Below are 19,889 nucleotides of genomic sequence, written 5' to 3' on the forward strand. Positions count from 1 at the left end.
TTACCATGTTTGGGAGTGAATTCATCACGTGTATGTAACTATGCTGCTAGGAGGTATGGGTGGGCTTATCTGGGCGGGGCATTTATGAAAAACTTACATCTGTGTACTATGTATCCGCATTGCTTCTGATATACAGTAGTTATGATGGCTACAGGGGACAAATTTTTTGCAAGCTCCTGCCAAGGCAGAAGAAAGATGGGAATACATACTACAGTGTCTTCCAACCAGGGTGCCTCCAGCTGTTGCAAAGCTACAACTCCTAGCATGCCCAGACAGCTGTTGGCTGTCTGGGCATGCTGGGAGGTGTTTTGCAACAGCTGGAGGCACCCTGGTTGGAAGACACTGGCATACTACAAACCATAAAGTAGGGATGAGCTAAAGTTTGTCAACTAAAAATAGCAAAACATCCACAGCCCCCATGTCTCCTTCTTTCAAAAAGTTTTCTAAAAAACGTAGGAGACAACCTTGTGTCCAGAGCAGCTGCTTCATTTCCCCTCTGTGCCTGTAATGTTACTACCAGCTCACAGGTTTGGCACAGTGCCTCCTCCTTGCCACCAGCTATTGCTGTGCTGAAGCATTCAAGGAGACTGTCAATATCGGAGAGAAAGTGTGATCTGTGCTGTTGTAACATACCGGGAGGTAAGATTATGAACCAACTTTAGACTGAGTTTCAGATTACTGCTCTATGGTGCAGCTAGCCCAAAACTCCCAGCATACCCTGACAGCCTATGGCTCTGCTCATCATCAAAAACTACTGGTAGTTCTGAGTCAGTAGTATAGGCTATATAAAATAGCAGCTCATTTGCATAACAAAAAATAGGCAGACAGCAGATGGATCCAGGCATGGTAGGTGGCAAACTGATCTGTGTCCTCCCGGGGGGGGGGGGGAAGGAAGCTTACTGACAGTTTTCCTTTAAATACAGTCACTGATTACAGTGCATGGAAGATTCCACTGAAAGAATGAACATGTTCCTCAGAGGTTCTGGCACAAACTTCTGTAGTATGCACATAGCAGCAGAATTCTGCTTGGAATAATTCTGTATTGTATGTAAGCCCTTACTATAGTATGATCCATGGAATTTTAAATTGTTTTCTGTGCAGTAAGATACATTTTAAAAAAAAGTGAAATTTATTTAGTATATTTGTGTGGAATATGTAAAAAAAACAGTATTATAGACATTTATTTACACAACTGGAATTGGAGGAGAGGAGTTTTAGCCATTTGGTCTGTACACTTTGTGGGATTACATTTAGAGATGAGCGAACTTACAGTAAATTTGATTCGTCCTGAACTTCTCGGCTCAGCAGTTGATACTTATCCTGCATAAACTAGTTCACCTTTCAGGTGCTCCTGTGGGCTGGAAAAGGTGGAGACAGTCCTAGAAGAGTCTCTCCTAGGAAAGTATCCACCTTTTCCAGCCCATCGGAGCACCTGAAAGCTGAACTAGTTTATGCAGGATAAGTCATCAACTGCCGAGCCGAGAAGTTTGTGACGAATCGAATTTATTGTAAGTTCGCTCATCTCTAATTACATCAGAAAAGCTTTCAAATGTGATCCCACCGCATTTATACCATGTTCCTCTTAGAATATTTTCCAGTCTGATTTTAACTACAAAGGAGACATGCTATATTCAATTGCAAACAGGTAGAGGGACAGAACATACACGCGAGTGCTGTTTTGAAAGAAAGGCCTCATGCACATGGCTCCTTAAACCAAAAAGCCCACACCACAAAAAGCAAGCAGTCCAATGTGCTGCATCTTTATCTCTCGACATGTCACAAGACCACCATACATAATAGAAGGGGTTAGCTGGACTGTCTAATATGTATGGAGGACCTTAATGCAGTATTTCCTAACCAGGGTGCCTCCAGCTGTACAAAATTACAACTCCCAGCATGCGCAGACAGCTAAAGGCTGTCTGGACATGCTGGGAGTTGTAGTTTTGCAACAGCTGGAGGCACCCTGGTTGGGAAACATCCTTAAAAGGTATTTTCACACATGAAGTATCTGCTGCAAAGTTGTTGAAGATTAATGTATACTACATCTTTAAAATCTGTACATGTCAATATAACCTAAGTGTTATACACTGACGCTGCTGCAGATTTGAAGTTGCGGATTGTACAAGGCAATCCCAAATACATGAAATCAGCAGTTGCGGCTTACAACATCAATTCTGCAACCGTAGATTTTACAAGTTCAAATCCATAGCAGGTGAACAGGATACCAATATCAAAAACCAGGGGGGTGGAGGATTGGGGAGTTAGTGTGTTTTGTTTCCCTTGGTATCCCGGGCATATAGGGTTAAAAAAAAAAAAAATGCACCGGAGTACTTTAATACAAATTTGATATAGTCTGCAGCCATGCGTGCAGGAGGCCTTACCCTTCTAGACATTAAATAATGTTACACAGATCCATACACAGTTATGACAATAACTCCATAAATAACAGTTTTCCAGGCAGTTCTTATAGAATTACTTGCAGGGTTCATTTTTTCATGTTAACCATTCTTTCTATGAGAGACTTCCTGGTCCTCTCCACCTCCAAAGTAAGACGTTCAATCTCCCCCTTTAAACGCTCGTTCTCAGTCACTAAATGAGCTACTTTCTTGTCATTCTCTTGTTCCTTCTCCTTCATTCGCACCTTCCCTCCTCTAGGCTGGGTGTTCCTTTTCCGCTTTGTTCCACATTGGCTGCCACTGGAGTCCTCGTCCTCTGTATGGGTTTGGGATGGACAGCTACTGCAGCCAGAATCCACCTCTATGGCCTCTTCCTGTTGGTTGCTTAAAGACTCTGAAGAAGTAGATGGATTATCAAAGTCATTGAGTGATCCCTGGGCTAGAAACTCCAAGACCTCAGAAGGCAATTGGTCGACCACTGTTTCCAAAGCAACCACTTCTTCATCGGTAAAGTTCACAGGTAAAGTGGAATCGATTGACTCAAGAGTCCAGAGGTAAGGAGAACTATCCAGAGTTTCCACCTGGGTGTAGAAAAGAAAATACTAGATAAATGGGGGGAACCTTCAAATAATGGGGATATTCTAATGGACAAGCCCTTTTCTCTTCGAGGGAAAGGTCCACCCTTTATGAACATTGACCCGCTTTGGCCATTCATGTATTCTAAAACCATTCACCTGAATGGCCATGTAGTACTACATTTCCCCTGCTGGGGGTACAGATCGGCTTCACTTTGGTTGATATAAGCAGCACTCTTTTCAATGCTGCAATCATATTCCTTTTTTGGAGTTATATGGCCTTCAAAAACGAGACCTGAATCCAATTGGCTGATCTAGACACCATCTTGGCGAGTTTCAACACAATAGGCAAAGTCCAGATTTACCAGTCACATGAATAAAACATGCCAACCACTCTAACTATATAGATTGGTACTACGTATCACCACCTTGATAGCACTAACCTGCTCAGATACCAACTGGACAGCTGTGTTATCTTTTGTTTCCGTGGACAAGATGTCTTGTAGGTCCTCATACCAGGCCTCCAGCTCCAGCCCCGATAGGGGGCCAGCCGTGCCGCAGTACGGCATAGATTCTGCCATCATTTTTGACAGTCTTGCTGCACAATACCACCACACTAAAGAAAAAAAAAAACATTTTTATTCAAAACTATAAAAGAAAAAGTTTTAGCCCACCCACTTATGTACATGCAGAAAACCTATATATGTTAGACTACATATGGCTGTAAGTGAAATTTTGGCACCCCTGAAATTTTACAAGAAAATTAAGTATTTCTCACAGAAAAGGATTGCAGTAACACCATGTTTATTCCCTTTGTGTGTATTGGATAAAAAAATAAAAAAGCCAAATTGGACATAATGTCACACCAAACTCCAAAAATGGACTGAAATCCTTTTGTGAGAAATACTTCATTTTCTAGAAAAATTTCCGGGGTGCCAACATTTACAGCCATGACTTTGTAAGGAAACTGGTTTCAGGTCACCACTTTTTTTTACTTGGAATTACATGAAGCCACTAGATGGCTCTTGTAATCCCATCAGGTGCAGTTTAAGAACCAGCTGTCTCAAATACCACAGCGCAAGTAGTTTGAGGATGCAGTTGGGAAAAAAAAAAAAATGCTGACTAGACCACCCATTCATAACTACACTTAAAGGAAAAAAAACAGTCACCCGTTCACCCATACTATACCCAGATACACGAAGTTAGTGTGGGTGAACAGGAGACTGATGGAGTCTCAGACTGCTATAACTACCTGCAGTCCGGAGCCCCGATCCCCCGAAGGTCCCCCTCTTCCAGCGCTGACTTGCGCTCAGGAGGCGGGCCCGCCGGCTAAATTTAGATACTCGTGCCTACTGAGCGCTAACGTGTCCGGCGCTTATGAATATTTAATTTTAGCCGGCGGGCCCGCCTCCAGAGAGCAAGTCAGCGCTGGAAGAGGGGGACCTTTGGGGGATTGGGGCTCTGGACTGCAGGTAGATATAGCAGTCTCCATCAGTCTCCTGTTCACCCACACTAACTTCGTGTATCTGGTTATAGTATAGGTGAATTGGTGACAGTTTACCTTTCACCATTTTCTCTCTAAGGTAGTGTTTACCAACCAGGGGTGCCTCCAGCCATGCTGGGAGTTGTAGTTCTGTAACAGCTGGAGGCACCCCTGGTTGGGAAACACTGCTCTAGGGCTATGTTCACATGGTAAACATTCCACAAACTAGCCAGCGCTAGGACAGCTCAGAACACGTTCAATGATTTTGCAGATGCCGGAATCAGGATTTCCGTAGCAGATGATGCTGCCGTGGAAATTCTGCCATGTGAACAGAGCAGCAGAATCCCATTTAAAAAAAAAATTATATAATAATCAATAGGACTCTGCTTCTGCAGAGCTTCACAAAGACATTCTGCCATACAAGCACAGCCTTAGAGTTCATTTACTGTACAAGTATCCATAGATCCCTATTATCCAGAGACAAAACATCATTTTGGCCTGGGTTTACATTAATGTGTATGCATTGGGAATCCTGACAAGCCTCAAACACTGATGCAATGTACAGACAGCCTTATACTACACACCAGATTGTTGCCCTTGTACAGCTTTTTTTATCAGGGCTTAGGAGTCTGTCCCAAATTTGTGGCCCGTTTTCAGGCTGATTTATCTAAGGGTCCATCAGTTTATGCAGATCCTGGTGTGAATCATTCACTGAATGTACTATACACCAGCACCTGGACACCAACTATCCTTCAGCACGGCTAGGTTCTTACTGCTTTTTTTTTGGGGGGGGCGTTAGGCTGTATTCACACACCACATTTTTGCAATACAGTTCCCGTATAGGTTTTCAATTTGAAAACCGTACGGAACTGTATTGAAAACCGTTTTGCATCCGGTACAGTTTTGTCAGTTTTTTTCCTGTACCCAAAACTGTAACCTACCATTGTTTTTGGTCTGGGTGAAAAACCAAATTGAAAACACTTTTTAAAACATTGGAGTCAATGGTAACTACAGAACCATAAGTGCATATGGTTCCATCCGGTTTTCAATGTTGCAGTTTTTTCCTTGGAATTTCCATGAAGCAAGTGAAACTTTATCCATAATGGAATGAAAAGTTAAATGTATAAGTTTTTTTCTTAAAACGGATGCAACCAGACATTTTTCAAACTGTATACAGATTAACATTTGTACACGTTTGATACAGTTTAGTCAGGTTTTGAGGAATTTTTTATCAAAAACCCAATACGGGAACTGTATTCCAAAAATGTGGTGTGAACCCAGCCTTAACATTTTATACTCTTGATGATAAAGATGCATGTTAAACAGATGCTGCTGTATGGCATCGACTTACATTAATACGCATTGCAGTGTATACAGTAATGTAGTCAAATATGCTTTTGTCTACAGCAAAATTAAATGCAGTGAAACGGAAACAGCAAAAGATTTCACCGACTTAAATGGGCACTCATTAAAAATGTTTTGCTATTGCACTCCTTATGGTGAATAAAATATATTTCTAATATACCCCCAATCTCTAAAAACTTTGGACCGAAGTCCAAAACACAGGAAGTGCAGCCTGGAGTGCTGAGGGGTGTCCAACCAACAGCATGGCAGTTAAGTGTGAGAGGAGCTCTGATTGGATGAGGCTGGACACACCCTCAGCACTCCAGGCTACACTTCTGTCCAAAGTCTGTGTATAGGATGGGGAAAAGGTGCTCTCGAGTTTAACCCCTTAAGGACTCAGCCCATTTGGGCCTTAAGGACTCAGACAATTTTATTTTTTAGTTTTTTCCTCCTCACCTTCAAAAAAATCATAACTTTTATATTTTTATCCACAGACTAGTATGAGGGCTTGTTTTTTGCGCGACCAGTTGTCCGTTGTAATGCCACTGACTTTACCATAAAATGTATGGCGCAACCAAAATACTATTTGTGTGGGGAAATTAAAAATAAAACCGCAATTTAGCAAATTTTGAAAGGTTTTGTTTTCACACCGTACAATTTATGGTAAAAATGACGTGTGTTCTTTATTCTTTGGGTCAATACGATTAAAATGATACCCATGATAATATACTTTTCTATTACTGTTGCGCTAACTTTTCAACCAAATCAGTATGTTTAAAATACCCCTATTTTGAAGACCTATAATTTTTCATTATTGGGGAGGTGTTTTCCACTTTGAGCCAGGTGAGAGGGACCTCCGGCTGCCATGCTGGATGATCGGATCGCCGCGGCAGCACTGCAGGCGATTCGATCATCCATTTTAGTGACTGTGATGCTGCATATGCCGTGATCTGTATTGATCACGGCATCTGAGGGGTTAATGGCGGACATCCGCGTGATCGTGGATGTCTGCCATTACCGGCATGTCCCTGGCTGCCAGCAGCCAGGACCTGCCACGCATGACCCGAGCATCACTCTGATGCTTGCGGTTATGTATAGGACGTAAATGTACATCCTGTGCGTTAAGTACCAGCTCACCAGAACATTTATGTCTGGCGTTGTTAAGGGGTTAAGCACAAAACATCGAAAACTTCATATTTTTTTAAACAAAGTATATTAGAAATATTTTATTTACCATAAGGAGGGCAATAGCAAAAATTCGTTTTAATGAGAGTTGCCATTTAATCATATAACTCAAATTCAGCAGAATCTTTGCTGGGCTCCCTGTAATGACTTCATCCCCAGCCCTGCCACTCACCAATGACAGACAGCTTCAAGATACCCGTTTGCCATCAGTAAAGGGCATACCCAGTCTTACTCCCAGCTGAGATGCTGTACAACACTTACAGAGCATTGTCTAAACCAGTTTTTCCCAACCAGGGTGCCTCCTGCTGTTGCAAAACTACAATTTCCAGCATGTCCGGACAGCCAAAGGCTGTCCGGACATGCTGGGAGTTGTAGTTTTGCAAAGGCTGGAGGCACCCTGGTTGGGAAACACTGGTCTAGCGTATAGGCCATTTCGCTCACTGTATATTATAAAGTTGAATCATTTGTCATTTAAGTTTTTTTTTATTTTAACACTTATTTGCTGCAGATCTGAAGCTAGTACTGCCCTGGAACACTTAAATCAACTGGGGCCAGAATGTTAAACAGATTTGTAAATTACTTCTATTTAAAAAAAAAAAAAAATCTTAACCTTTCTAGTTCTTAGCTGTTGTATGCTCCACAGGAATCTTTTCTGTTTGAATTTCCTTTCTGTCTTACCACAGTGCTCTCTGCTGACACCTCTGTCCATTTTAGCAACTTTCCAGAGTAGGGGCAAATCTCTATAGAAAACCTATCCTGCTCCAGTCAGTTCCTAACATGGACAGAGGTGTCAGCAGAAAGCACTGTAGTCATAGGAAATTCAAAAAATTAAAGGAACTTCCTGTGGAGCATAAAGCAGCTGGTAAGTACTGGAAGGATTAAGATTTTTAAATAGAAATAAATTACAAAGCGGTTTAACTTTCTGCTACCAGGTGATAAAATAAAAAAAAAGTCATATCCCATGGCAGAAAGCCAAAGAGGTCCATCGGGTGCTGTTCTTGTCTAGTGTGTTGGCCATACTGACAGCATCAGCATTTCCACTGCCAGAATAACCAATCAATATGGCAGCAGCTGTGCTACCCACCCATACAGACAGGTTTTCGACATCTAGACATGGCCATGCTTTGGGTTAGGTGGGCAGTATAGTTTCCCTTTCAAGCTAAAAAAAAATTTAATATAGTGGATTACCTCAGGTGTGATGATGAATAAAGGTCGTCTTTCGCTTCCAACACTGAAAAAGAAGTTACAAAAATAGGTTAATAGCAATATAATACATAAAAGTATAAACTAAAAAGGTAATAAGACATTAGGATTGTGATATTGAGATTGCACCCTTTGTACTGCAACGTGTGACATCTGGTGTTAAAATTGATCAGATGTTGCAAAATTGTATTAGGATTATATCAGCAGCAAGTCATTGGGGGGTTAAAAGTATTTGTACTGTACTACTCTGCAGCCCCTTAGTTAACGCGTCTGTAAATCCCAAAACAATGAAGAAAAAAAAAAATGTTTTTATTTCTCATCACACCCACCCCATATAGTTATATGTACCTTAAAAAGATTCCCATTTAGTGTTTTCCAAACAGTGTGCCTCCAGCTGCTGCAAAACTACAGCTCCCAGCATGCCCAGGCATGCTGGGAGCAGTAGTATTGCAACAGCTGAAGGCACACTGTTTGGAAAATACTAAAGAACAACAACCAAGCAGAATGCAAAAGCCTTATGACCACTGAAATGCATTAATTTGTTCCAATGCACTTAGGGCTTCTGAGATATACTTCCTATGGACTTAAAGTGACATTTTGAAGAGGGTCTTTACAGTTTTAATGGGATTATTTGGGGGGCTGTCAAGAAACTTGTCACTGACCTTCCAGGCAGAAGTTTTTATCAGTGGGGGCCAGTAGTGCTGGGAAATATACCGGTTCATACCAAATACCGGTGTGTTTTTTTCTGTACAGTATGAATTTTTCCCTATACCGCAATACCGGTCGGGCCCCTTCAAATGAATCAGCAGAGTTCTGCAGCGCCCGCGACCCACTGGCTTTCAGCGCTTGCAGGGGGAGGTGACAGCTTCAGTTCTCCGTCCAGCGCCCCCGGCTCACAACTCATTCATTTCCAGCGCTGTGAATCACAGGAGGAAGAGGAGGAGGAGATCAGTGCCTGCGGGTAACATGACTAGTCCCGATGTGGGGACAACGCTGCGGCTGATAATTCATTCGGTTGGGGGGGGGGGGGGGCGGGAGGAAAAGCAGGACAGCGCCCACGGGTCATATATGGTTAGTTCCCCAGCGCACTGCGGCTGATAATTCATCCTAGAGAAGGGGGGGGGGGGGAGAAGTCTATGGTAGTAAGGGGGAAAGGAGTTTAAAAAAAAAAAATTAAAAAAAAAAGTCAAACCGTAGAACCGCCATAAGTTTGAAAAATACAGTGATCCACATTTTTGGTCATACCGCCCAGCACTAAGGGCCAGGTTCTAGGACCCTAAGAGAAAGGCTAAGGCTCTGAGCTGAAGGGGCACAGCAGCTGACCTAGTGATCAGTGGAGGTCTCTGCACCCAGACCCCCACACAGCCTTTGGGAGTTGTAGTTTTGCAACAGCTGGAGGCACCCTGATTGGGAAACACTGCAGTACTGTCTCCATGTAGCATTAAACATCTCCTCTAACACTGAATGTATGTAAGCAAGTCAGAGCGGATTTCCTTCTATATACGGAGTCAGATAAGCCATCCTAATACATTCAGTAAGGCCACTGTAATCCCTGCTGTGCACCGTCTGGACCAGCTGGAGACTTTCCAGGCGTATACAGGACAAAGGATTTCTAGCTTTATATTGCGTCTATCCAGATGATTCCCTTTTACTGAAATCCTAACAATTTCCTGTTGACCAAACATCCATAGATACAAGCGATTTGAAGAGAAGTCGCCCAGAATGAGCTGAAGTTTCCATAAACAACAAGTTATTCTGGATTATTTTTTCCCACATATCTATATATAAATCTGCTCAGCTCCTCCTGCCCTATATGATGCTGCAGAGTGGACTGCACATTCCATGTGAGGGGTTCCCTTTAAAGGAAATCTGTAGCAAAAACAACTTATCCCCTGTTTGATTGCAGGGGGGGGGGGGGTCCAAACGCTGGGACCTCCTGCACGGGGCCATGTAGATCTATGGGAGATAAGGGGATGCAGCATTCGTGCCTCTTCTCCCATAGAGCTGTATGTGGAGGGGCGTACAGTCAACATCACTGAGGCGGACGCTGCGCCCATTAGCTTCTCTCAGAGCGGCAGTGCCAGGGCCCGTTTGGGAGATCGCAGAGGGGTCCAGCAGTCAGACCCCCCACGATCAGACACTTATCCCCTATCCTTTAACTCATGTACATCCTCCAGAATCTATACCAGGCTTAGGCTAGGTCACACTGCCATCATGCTCCGACTCTCAGGGTCCATTTGGCTCTTTTTGCGCTGAATGAGTGAGAGCAAAACTGACACCACCAAGTCTCGACCGATCCCACTGACTTAAAGGGGTCCATTGGATATCCAGTATGTTACAGGAGGTGAGAAGATTAACAACTCATCCCTCCCGCGGACTGACCGACAGAGCGGAGCACAATGGCAGTGTGAACAGGCCCTTTCTAGCATATTCCAGTCTTGTAACCACTGAACAGGATGGAAAAAGCTACATCAGGGGATCTTGTTTGGACACCATTTACCTGATAGAGCAGTGGTCTTCAACCTGCGGACCTCCAGATGTTGCAAAACTACAACTCCAAGCATGCCCGGACAGCCAACGGCTGTCCGGGCATGCTGGGAGTTGTAGTTTTGCAACATCTGGAGGTCCGCAGGTTGAAGACCACTGTGAGAGCATTACAGTGACATCTCTACTAGAGATGAGCGAATTTACAGTAAATTCGATTCGTCACGAACTTCTCGGCTCTTGATGGCTTATCCTGCATAAATTAGTTCAGCTTTCCGGTGCTCCCGTGGGCTGGAAAAGGAGGATACAGTCCTAGGAGACTCTTTCCTAGGACTGTATCCACCTTTTCCAGCCCACCGGAGCACCTGAAAGCTGAACTAATTCATGCAGGATAAGTCATCAACTGCCGAGCCGAGAAGTTGTGACGAATCGAATTTACTGTAAATTCTCTAATCTCTAATCTCTACATACAGGTTCAGATCAGAAGAAGCTATAGTCCAGTTTTGCTTACCAAAAATGTATTAATGCCATTGGTCCAGTACATCAGGTCTTAATTGGGCACTGTCACTTGACTTATTGAAGGGACATGCATTCAGGGTCTCAGTGCCGAGTCCCTCACCGATCACAAAACCAAGCAGAAATAAGCATGCGGTGGCAACCTTTACTGCCTGGCTCCGCGATCTTTGTCTATGGGAAGCAAGACAGATCACTGCGCTGGGGAGTAAAGTATCTCAGCGCTTGTGAATCATGACTCATTCTACTGATTGGTGGGGGGCTCAGCACTGAGACCCTTTCCAAATCAAAACTTTTAGACATGTCAAAAAGTTCTCAAGTGACAGGAACATTTAAGACCAAGTTCATTGTCTTCTCAGGAAGATCACCCAGTTTATGATATCCACAGTAAGAGAACACTCACACGATCTGCTGCATATTTTGTGCAGCTGATTTTGCTACCCAATAATATCAATGGGTAGCAAAATCAACTGAAGAAAATATGCAGCAGATCCTGTATGCGTGAATGTAAACTAAAGGTACGCTCCCACGCACAGGATCTGCTTCATATTTTCTGCAGCTGATTTTGCTACCCATTGAAGTTAATGGGTAGCATCAGCTGCACAAAATATGCAGCAGATCCTGTATATGTGACCATACCCTAAGGCTCTTTTCACACTATAATCTCATCCGTTTTAAAGACCCATTTTAGTGTAATTTAGTAATCGGCCGTTCCAAACTTCCATTATAGTATATGGGATTTTTACATGAACCATTTCTTCCGTTACTTTCTCCCGTCACAAAATAACGTCCGTTATCAATAACGGGCTATGAGGGGTTAAAATGGATAATGTAAAAATCCCATAGACCATAATGGGATTTTGTAACGGCCGATTTTAAGGGTTTTCAGAACGGAACATTAAAACCGATCTTTAAAACTGATGAATTTATATAGTGTGAAAGGAGCCTATGGTAGAATTCAAACATTTAGGTTTTTTGATTGCCATTATTATAGAGCTAGAAAAATTAAGGAGAGAAGTCTCGGCCCTTCCTTTATACATGGTCTCCATTGTTTCTGTCTTTGTAGTCAAATTTCAATTAAAAAAAAAATTATGAAAAAATTGTTAATAAATAATAATTCTGAATGTGTGCTCAAACCCTAAGGGCCCATTCACATGGCAGAATATACACCTGAAAAAATTCTGGGCACCTATTTAGTGACCCGCAAGGGCCAAGTGAATCAGTCGGCACTAGGACCGCTCAGACAAGTGCTTTCCCCATTGAGGGCAACGTAGGACAGTGTGGATTCTGCCAAAAGAACGAACATGTTAATTCTTTTTGGTGGAGACCAGAATTTAACGTTTCCTCGGCAGAGTTTTCCGCCAGGTTAATCCACGGTGCAGCAGAACCCAATTGAAACAATAGGAGGCTGCTGCAATGGAATTTCCAAGCAGAATTTCTCTGCAGACATGTGAATGGGCCCAAAGGAGAGAACAGAGGATCGGATGGCACAAGCAGCCCAATAGTGGGCGCCAGTGAACATTGATCTATGGTAATCTCACTGATCTATGGGATCTCTACTTGCTATAAGATTACAACTCCAATCATGCCCTTGCGGCCAAACGCTGTCAGGGCATGCTGGGAGTTGTAGTTCTATATACTGGGGAAGGCTGACCAATGGCAACCATTAGAGTATCTAACAATTATGTAATCAGTCCCAGCACACAATGGAATAACCCATAGAGCAGTTTCCCAACCAGGGTGCCTCCAGCTGTGGCCAAACTACAACTCCCAGCATGCCCGGACAGCCTTTGGCTGTCCGGGCATGCTGGGAGTTGTAGTTTGGCCACAGCTGGAGGCACCCTGGTTGGGAAACACTCAGAGAATAGCAGAGAAAAGAAGAAATGAGGGGGTGACAAGAGACATGTCTTCACCTTTCTCCACGTGGGGTCTGTTCTCTGGTGGCAGTGACCGCGGCGGGGGCGCAGAGTGCTGGTGAGTGGGTTCTCGTTGGGAGACCAGGAGCTCATGTTAATCATCGTCTGCGTCTTTAGCAAAACGACTGAAGGACAAAACGCCGAAACCTGCTTTATATATGGGAAATTCAGCCAATGGTGAAGCCGAGACATGGCACGTGACCGCAGACGACGCCAGCCAATCCCGAGTCTCGGACGGCGGCCTCTTCGCTGTGACTCCTAGCGGAGCTTTTAATTGGTCAGTAAGAGAGACCGGCGAACCAATCAGAGAGCAGAAGTGGAATGCAGAGCGAGGCTTGAGACGCAAGAGAGGCTATCTCCTGGCGTATGTTGGTTGTTATGAAAGAAGGGGCGGAAGTGTCCTGTTGGAAGTCACGAGATGGGATGAGTCAGAGTGGGTGATGCAAGAGCTGGCAAGCCGCGGCCAAGACCTGGTGATCCGCTCCAGGGGGACTTCCCGAGCCTCTCCTCACTATGTGAGATGTGAGGACACGGTCCCCTCCTAGTGAGGAGGCGGGGGTCATGGAATTGTAGTGAAGGGAGATGGGAGTCCTTGTCTCCAAGATCATCTATATCCTCCAGAGAAGCCACACTGTGGGGTCAGACACCCGGGATCCCCACTTATCATCTGCCTGCATATACACAATGAACAGAGATAGAAGCAGACAGCGCTATACGTTGTTTAGTGGCCTTTTTGGGTTACTGCAGCTCACCTTTCATTGTGGTTGATAGGGGCTGAGCTGCAGTAACCCAAAAAAGCCACTACACAATGTATGGCGCTGTCTGCTTCTGGCTTCAATTACTGTGTACTGCACTATGGCAAAATAATGATTAGAGGGTGGTTTCCTGGGTGTCAGACCCCCTCCCCTTCCCACTGATCACATATTGTGGCTCATCTTTAGCCCTGCGTGCTACACTGATAACATAGCTTCTGAATATATGTCTACATTGTAGCATCCTTTAGAAGAGTAAACTGATATTTAGAGAGCAAAGAACAGAGATGATTAATTAAACATTTAATCTGATAAAAGGTTCGCAAAGCTGTATATAAAAATTCAGAAACTAATGCCAAAAATAAAATTACAAAAACAAGAAAATCCTTACTTGAGATTATTTGTATAAGAAAAATGCTAGGATATAGGAAAGAAGGTATATGAGGCAACACTGCGGAAGCCATGGGCGGATTGACCGGCCGGTCCATTCATATGTAGTCCGAGGGCCCAGCCAGGTAAAGGGCCTGCCGCCGCTGCTACTAGGAATCCATGTCCTGGATCCCCAGGCAGGCTTACGCTGCTTTCAGCTGTATGTGTGGCTCACAACCATACAGCTGAAAACCTCCTCTCAGTTTGAGCTGCATCTGCGGCCTACACCGAGATGAGACGTGACCTCCATCCCCACCACGCAGTACAGGCGCCAATGACATCACTCATCAGTGCCTGCATGGTGAAGGCTGAAAATGGCAGCCGGCAGTAGGGGGGAGAAGATCGCTGCGTGGGACAGGTATCTCTTTTTTTCTTTTTTATTGTAGCATACCTGGCTGCCTAAGGCTGCTTTCACACTATAAAGTTGCTCCGTTTTAAAGACCCATCATAATGTCCCGTTAGGAAAACCCTTAAAAACAGCCGTTACAAAATCCCATACACCGTTACAAAATCACATTCAAGTCTATGGGATTTTGTGATTAGACGTTATCACCTATTATAGCCCGTTATGAATAACTGACGTTATTTGTGACAGTAGAAAAAACGTGACATGCACTAATTTTTCTCCCGTCACAAATAACGTCCGTTATTTATAACTGGTGATAACTGCTAATCACAAAATCCCATAGACTTGAATGGGATTTTGTAACGGCCGTTTTTAAGGGTTTTCCTAACGGTACATTATAACAGGTCTTTAAAACAGAGCAACTTTATAGTGTCAAAGCAGCCTAACCTGGCCTACATACCTGGCTGGCTAACCTGGTCCATATACCTGGCTGCCCAATTACATACCTTCATACCTGGCTACCTAACTACCTTCATACCTGGCTACCTAACTACATACCTGGCTACATAACTACCTACCTACATAGCTAGCTACGTAACTACCAAACCACCTACATACTTGGCTACCTACCTATATAACCTGGTTATCTACTTACATACCTGGCTGCCTAACTACCTACCTACATACCTGGCTAACTAACTTCTTACTTACGTACCTGGCTACCTACCTACATACCTGGCTGCCTAATTGCCTACTTACACACCTAGCTACAGAAATACCTACTTACATACCTGGCTACCTTATTACCTAGCTAGCTACCTGGACACCTAAAAGGAAAGAGGATGCTACTGATCAGAAAAAAAACAGATGTAACTGTAATCACTTATATGGTGTATATGTCCTTTGTATAGATTGTATCTACCTCTGTATGGTCATGTATATAATCACTTATGTGGTATACTGATCCTGTGTACAGCTGATATGTACCGCAATATGGTGCTGTGTATATAATCACTTGGAATACATATCCTGTACACAGCTGGTATCTACCTCCGGTTTGGTCCTGTATATAATCAGTTATATGGTATACAGATCCTGTGTACAGGTGGTATCTACCTCTGGTGTGGTCCTGTATATAATCAGTTATATGGTATACAGATCCTGTGTACAGCTGGTATCTACCTCTATATGGTCCTGTATATAATCACTTATATGGTATACAGATCTGTGTACGGCTGGTACCTACCTCTATATGGTCCTGTATATAATCACTTATATATGATACAAATCCTGTAAACAGATGGTATCTATATAGTACTGTATGTAATTGCTTATAGTATACAGATCCTGTGTACAGCTGGTATCTACTGCCATATGGTCCTGTGTATAATCACTTATATGGTATATAGATCCTTTGTACAGCTAGTATGGGAGAATACTGGTCTGTGTATAGTGGTTTTATTCAGTACAGTATAACAGTATTATCTAGTTATTGTGTGGTGGTATATATTTCCTACTTTACCGGTATTATTGGTCATGGAAAATTATCTTACCTATGTTAACGTGTTTTATATAATTTTATTACATTTTTTGTGTAGGGGTGGGGCATGAGGAGGGCTTTGGGTGGGATAGGAGCGTAACAGGTGTAGCCAGGGGCACAGTCTCATAGGGGGCCCTTGCTTTATTTGGTCCGGGGGCCCTGAGTGTTATTAGTCCACCCCTAGCCGAAGCATTTAGCATGTAGTGTATAGTATAGGTCAGGGACCATAAAGTTCTTCCGGCCTCCGCAAACACCAGCTGTTGTAGTAAACCTAACGTTGAAGGTGAGCAACTCACACATATGGAACCTGGAACATTTCTCTGGTGCTTCGGTGGATTTGGGGTGCAATGCAGGTAGCTACAGGGCAGATGTTATGGCCCAAGGGACAGATGGTATTAGCCCCTTCTTGTCGTGACACCAGGGTGTGGTTTAGCCTTAACCACCCGAAGGTAATACCGCTGATCCTGGGTTAGGCAGAGGCAATGAAGACACCAACGCCAGATTAAGGATAACGGCAGCTTTACTGAGGCAAGACAGGTGATATAGTCTTTGCAGTACAGCCAAATATCCCAGGGAGGTGACCGGTGACACAGGGGGACCTCGCAGGCTTGCTGGGAATTGCATTAGTTAGACTGACTTTAGTGTAGGCCACGGTGAGTACAGATGAACTTGACTTGACAGCGATGGTGACTGACAATAAGATGACTTGACTTACTGATGACCGACTTGTGGCTGCAGGACTTTAGGCTTGAGGCCTCCAATGCTCTGGACACAGACACTGGAACATCTTGACCTCAGGAACTAAGAGAGAGATTGCAGCCCCTCCCCTAGTTATATAGGGGGGGGCTGTGCAAGGAGCCCATAGGTCACTTAAGGGGTCACCTGGTCACTGGAGCCCTCTGAGTAACAATCATGGGGTACAAACATTAAAGCAACAGTACATTAAATGAGGCAAACCTATATACATAATGGGGGTATGCTGCAGGGGAGCCCTGGGGACATGCAGGGACTCTGCCTGACAGGGCAGGAGGACAGTACGGGGCCACATCATCCCGTACTGGGACATCACACTTCTCCCAAGGGTTATAAGCAGTCAAGTGATGAAAAGCATACATTTAGTTAAACCAAGGCGGCACATTTCAAGCCTGTACCAGACTCTGACTAAGTTGTCTATGGGACTTTGATCAAAAAGATATCATCATCCTGCCAGATCAAGAGGTTACAATACTATGTACACACAAAAAAAAACCATAATAATTTATTTCCCACACAGGCCTTAGGCCAGACCGCTCCACCTTTATCAGGTACTAGCCACTACATACTGGGAACACCCCACAAGACCTGCTGCTTTTATATGCTCTCACTCATTTATCCAACCATCAGAAAGACACTGTTCGGCTATGTTCACATGGGGGAATGTCCGCACGGAAAATCTCTGTGCGGACATTCCAATCACATTGAAGTGCCAGCAGTACATGTCGGCGCTAGGACCCCTCGCAAATGCGGCGTCTCATAGACGTCAATGCATTTCTGTGCACAGTCGTCAGAACGAATAGACATGGAAATTCCATCGTGTGAACATAGCCTCATCCTTACATTTGCATCCAACAAGTACATTTCAGGAACTGACTGTTGACTTGCAGGTTAATATATCCTATCCCTTGACAGGAGCCATAGTCACAAGATGATCAATGTTATTCACTTCTCCTGTCTGTGGCTGATCAGTGTATGTCAAAATTATAAAGGGCTCCATAGCAAAACATGGAATAGAGCCTCACAGAGTAGTAGGGTCAATAAGTGATATTGGAAATGTTTACTACCAGGCCACTGGTGGTCAGGGGATGTACTAGTTAGCAGGGCAGTCTGTGGCTAATGCTGAGTGGTCAACTGAACATTTAGCATCAGTTGTTTAAAGGGGTACTCCAGTGGAAAACTTTTTTTTTTAATATATATATATATATATATATATATATATATATATATATATAATCAACTGGTGCCAGAAAGTTAAACAGATATGTAAATTACTTCTATTAAAAAATCTTAATCCTTCCAGTACTTATTAGCTGCCGAATACTTCAGAGGAAATTATTTTATTTTTGGAACACAGAGCTCTCTGCTGACATCATGACCACAGTGCTCTCTGCTGACATCTCTGTCCATTTTAAGAACTGTCCAGAGTAGGAGAAAATCTCCATAGAAAACGTATGCTGCTCTGGACAGTTCCTAAAATGGACAGAGTTGTCAGCAGAGAGCACTGTGCTTGTGATGTCAGCAGAGAGCACTGTGTTCCAAAAAGAAAAGAATTTTCTCTGTAGAATTCAGCAGCTAATAAGTACTGGAAGGATTAAGATTTTTTAATAGAAGTAATTTACAAATCTATAGGTAAAGAGAAGTAGTTTGGCACAGCTTAGTTTGTGATCCCTGGGTAGTAAGCACTATAGCATGCACATTAGAAGCAGGTGGTGCTCTGACCATAAAGAAGGTAAATCCATATATATTTACAGATGTGTAGAAAAAAGACGGCCACTCACCTGTCTTCTTGTTTCAGCAAATGTCTTTTATTAAGCACATACTGACAACCGTGTTGCCCAGGGAGAAGACATAGATGGTAACGAGTAGGGGGGGCACCACTGATAGGAGACAACGCTGTTTCGCACTAAACAAGTGCTTCAAGAGGCCAGTTGAAGCACTTGTTTAGTGCGAAACAGCATTGTCGCCTCTCAGTGGTGCCCCTCCTGCTTGTTACCATCTTTGTCTTCTCCCTGGGCAACACGGTTGTGAGTATGTGCTTAATAAAAGAAATTTGCTGAAACAAAAAGACCGGTGAGTGGCTGACTTTTTTCTACACATCTGCAAATATATATAATTTACAAATCTGTTTAACTTTCCGGCACCAGTTGATGAAAAAAAAAAAAAGTTTTCCACTGGAGTACCCCTTTAATTGCAGATTGCAAGGTCCACTTTATAAGGTGGAATGGTCCTGTAGGTCCACACAGCTCCCCTACTCTTTATGAGTTGCTGTTGTTGTGCTAGTGTATATGTGTCACCATACAGCTCAAGATGTTGCCACTATTACATTTTCAATTACCAGTACTTTTCAAGTGCGAGTAAAGGCTCCTTAGGGGATTTCTGACTTTTCCAAACACAATGTAAAATCCAGGAAAGTCAGGAAGCAAAGAGCGGTGCACATGCATCTCATGAATAGACCTTGGTACAACCTTGACTGCTGCAGAGAGGAAGTCTTTTCCAATACTGCAATGTCATTGTATAGATACAGGAACTAATTTAGAAGGTTTTTCAGAGTTGATTTCAACAATAAAATATCAGAACAACAAATTAAACAGCTTTTTCATTATTCATAGATGCCTTATTCAGACCATGGGGATAATTTCAGACTGGACTTCAAGGATTATGAAAAAAGTGGATAAATCCTGAGGCCATATGTAACCCAAGGAATCGTTTCATCTATACTGCAGATACAAATACAAACTTAAAAAGAATGTAAAATAAAGGCCCTGTATAGGGAGAACACATGTGTAAAAAAGCTTCTGTAAAATGCAAATCGAAAATATACATATGTGAATATCTAATGAAGGGCTAATTAAAGGTCTAATAACATATTATGGGGAAAAAAAGTATTATTGATTTATATTTAGGATATATCATAAATGTGTGATCAGTAGAAAGAATAAGTCCGGAACTTCAGTGAAGGGGCGGCCA

General features: G+C 43.2%; 1 protein-coding gene across 1 annotated transcript; it reads right to left on the minus strand.

Annotated features, from left to right (window-relative positions):
- Positions 1–1,462: 1,462 nt before the first annotated feature.
- Positions 1,463–13,242, minus strand: DDIT3 (DNA damage inducible transcript 3). The gene is made up of 4 exons (XM_056562556.1): positions 13,097–13,242; positions 8,172–8,214; positions 3,415–3,587; positions 1,463–2,977 (listed from the first exon to the last, which is right to left on the minus strand). The coding sequence occupies exons 3-4, from the start codon at positions 3,553–3,555 to the stop codon at positions 2,486–2,488; spliced, it is 633 nt and encodes a 210-aa protein (XP_056418531.1). The 5' UTR covers positions 3,556–3,587; positions 8,172–8,214; positions 13,097–13,242; the 3' UTR covers positions 1,463–2,485.
- Between the last annotated feature and the right edge of the window lie 6,647 nt (positions 13,243–19,889).

This window comes from Hyla sarda, chromosome 2, assembly GCF_029499605.1.
Source record: "Hyla sarda isolate aHylSar1 chromosome 2, aHylSar1.hap1, whole genome shotgun sequence".
NCBI lineage: Eukaryota > Metazoa > Chordata > Amphibia > Anura > Hylidae > Hyla > Hyla sarda.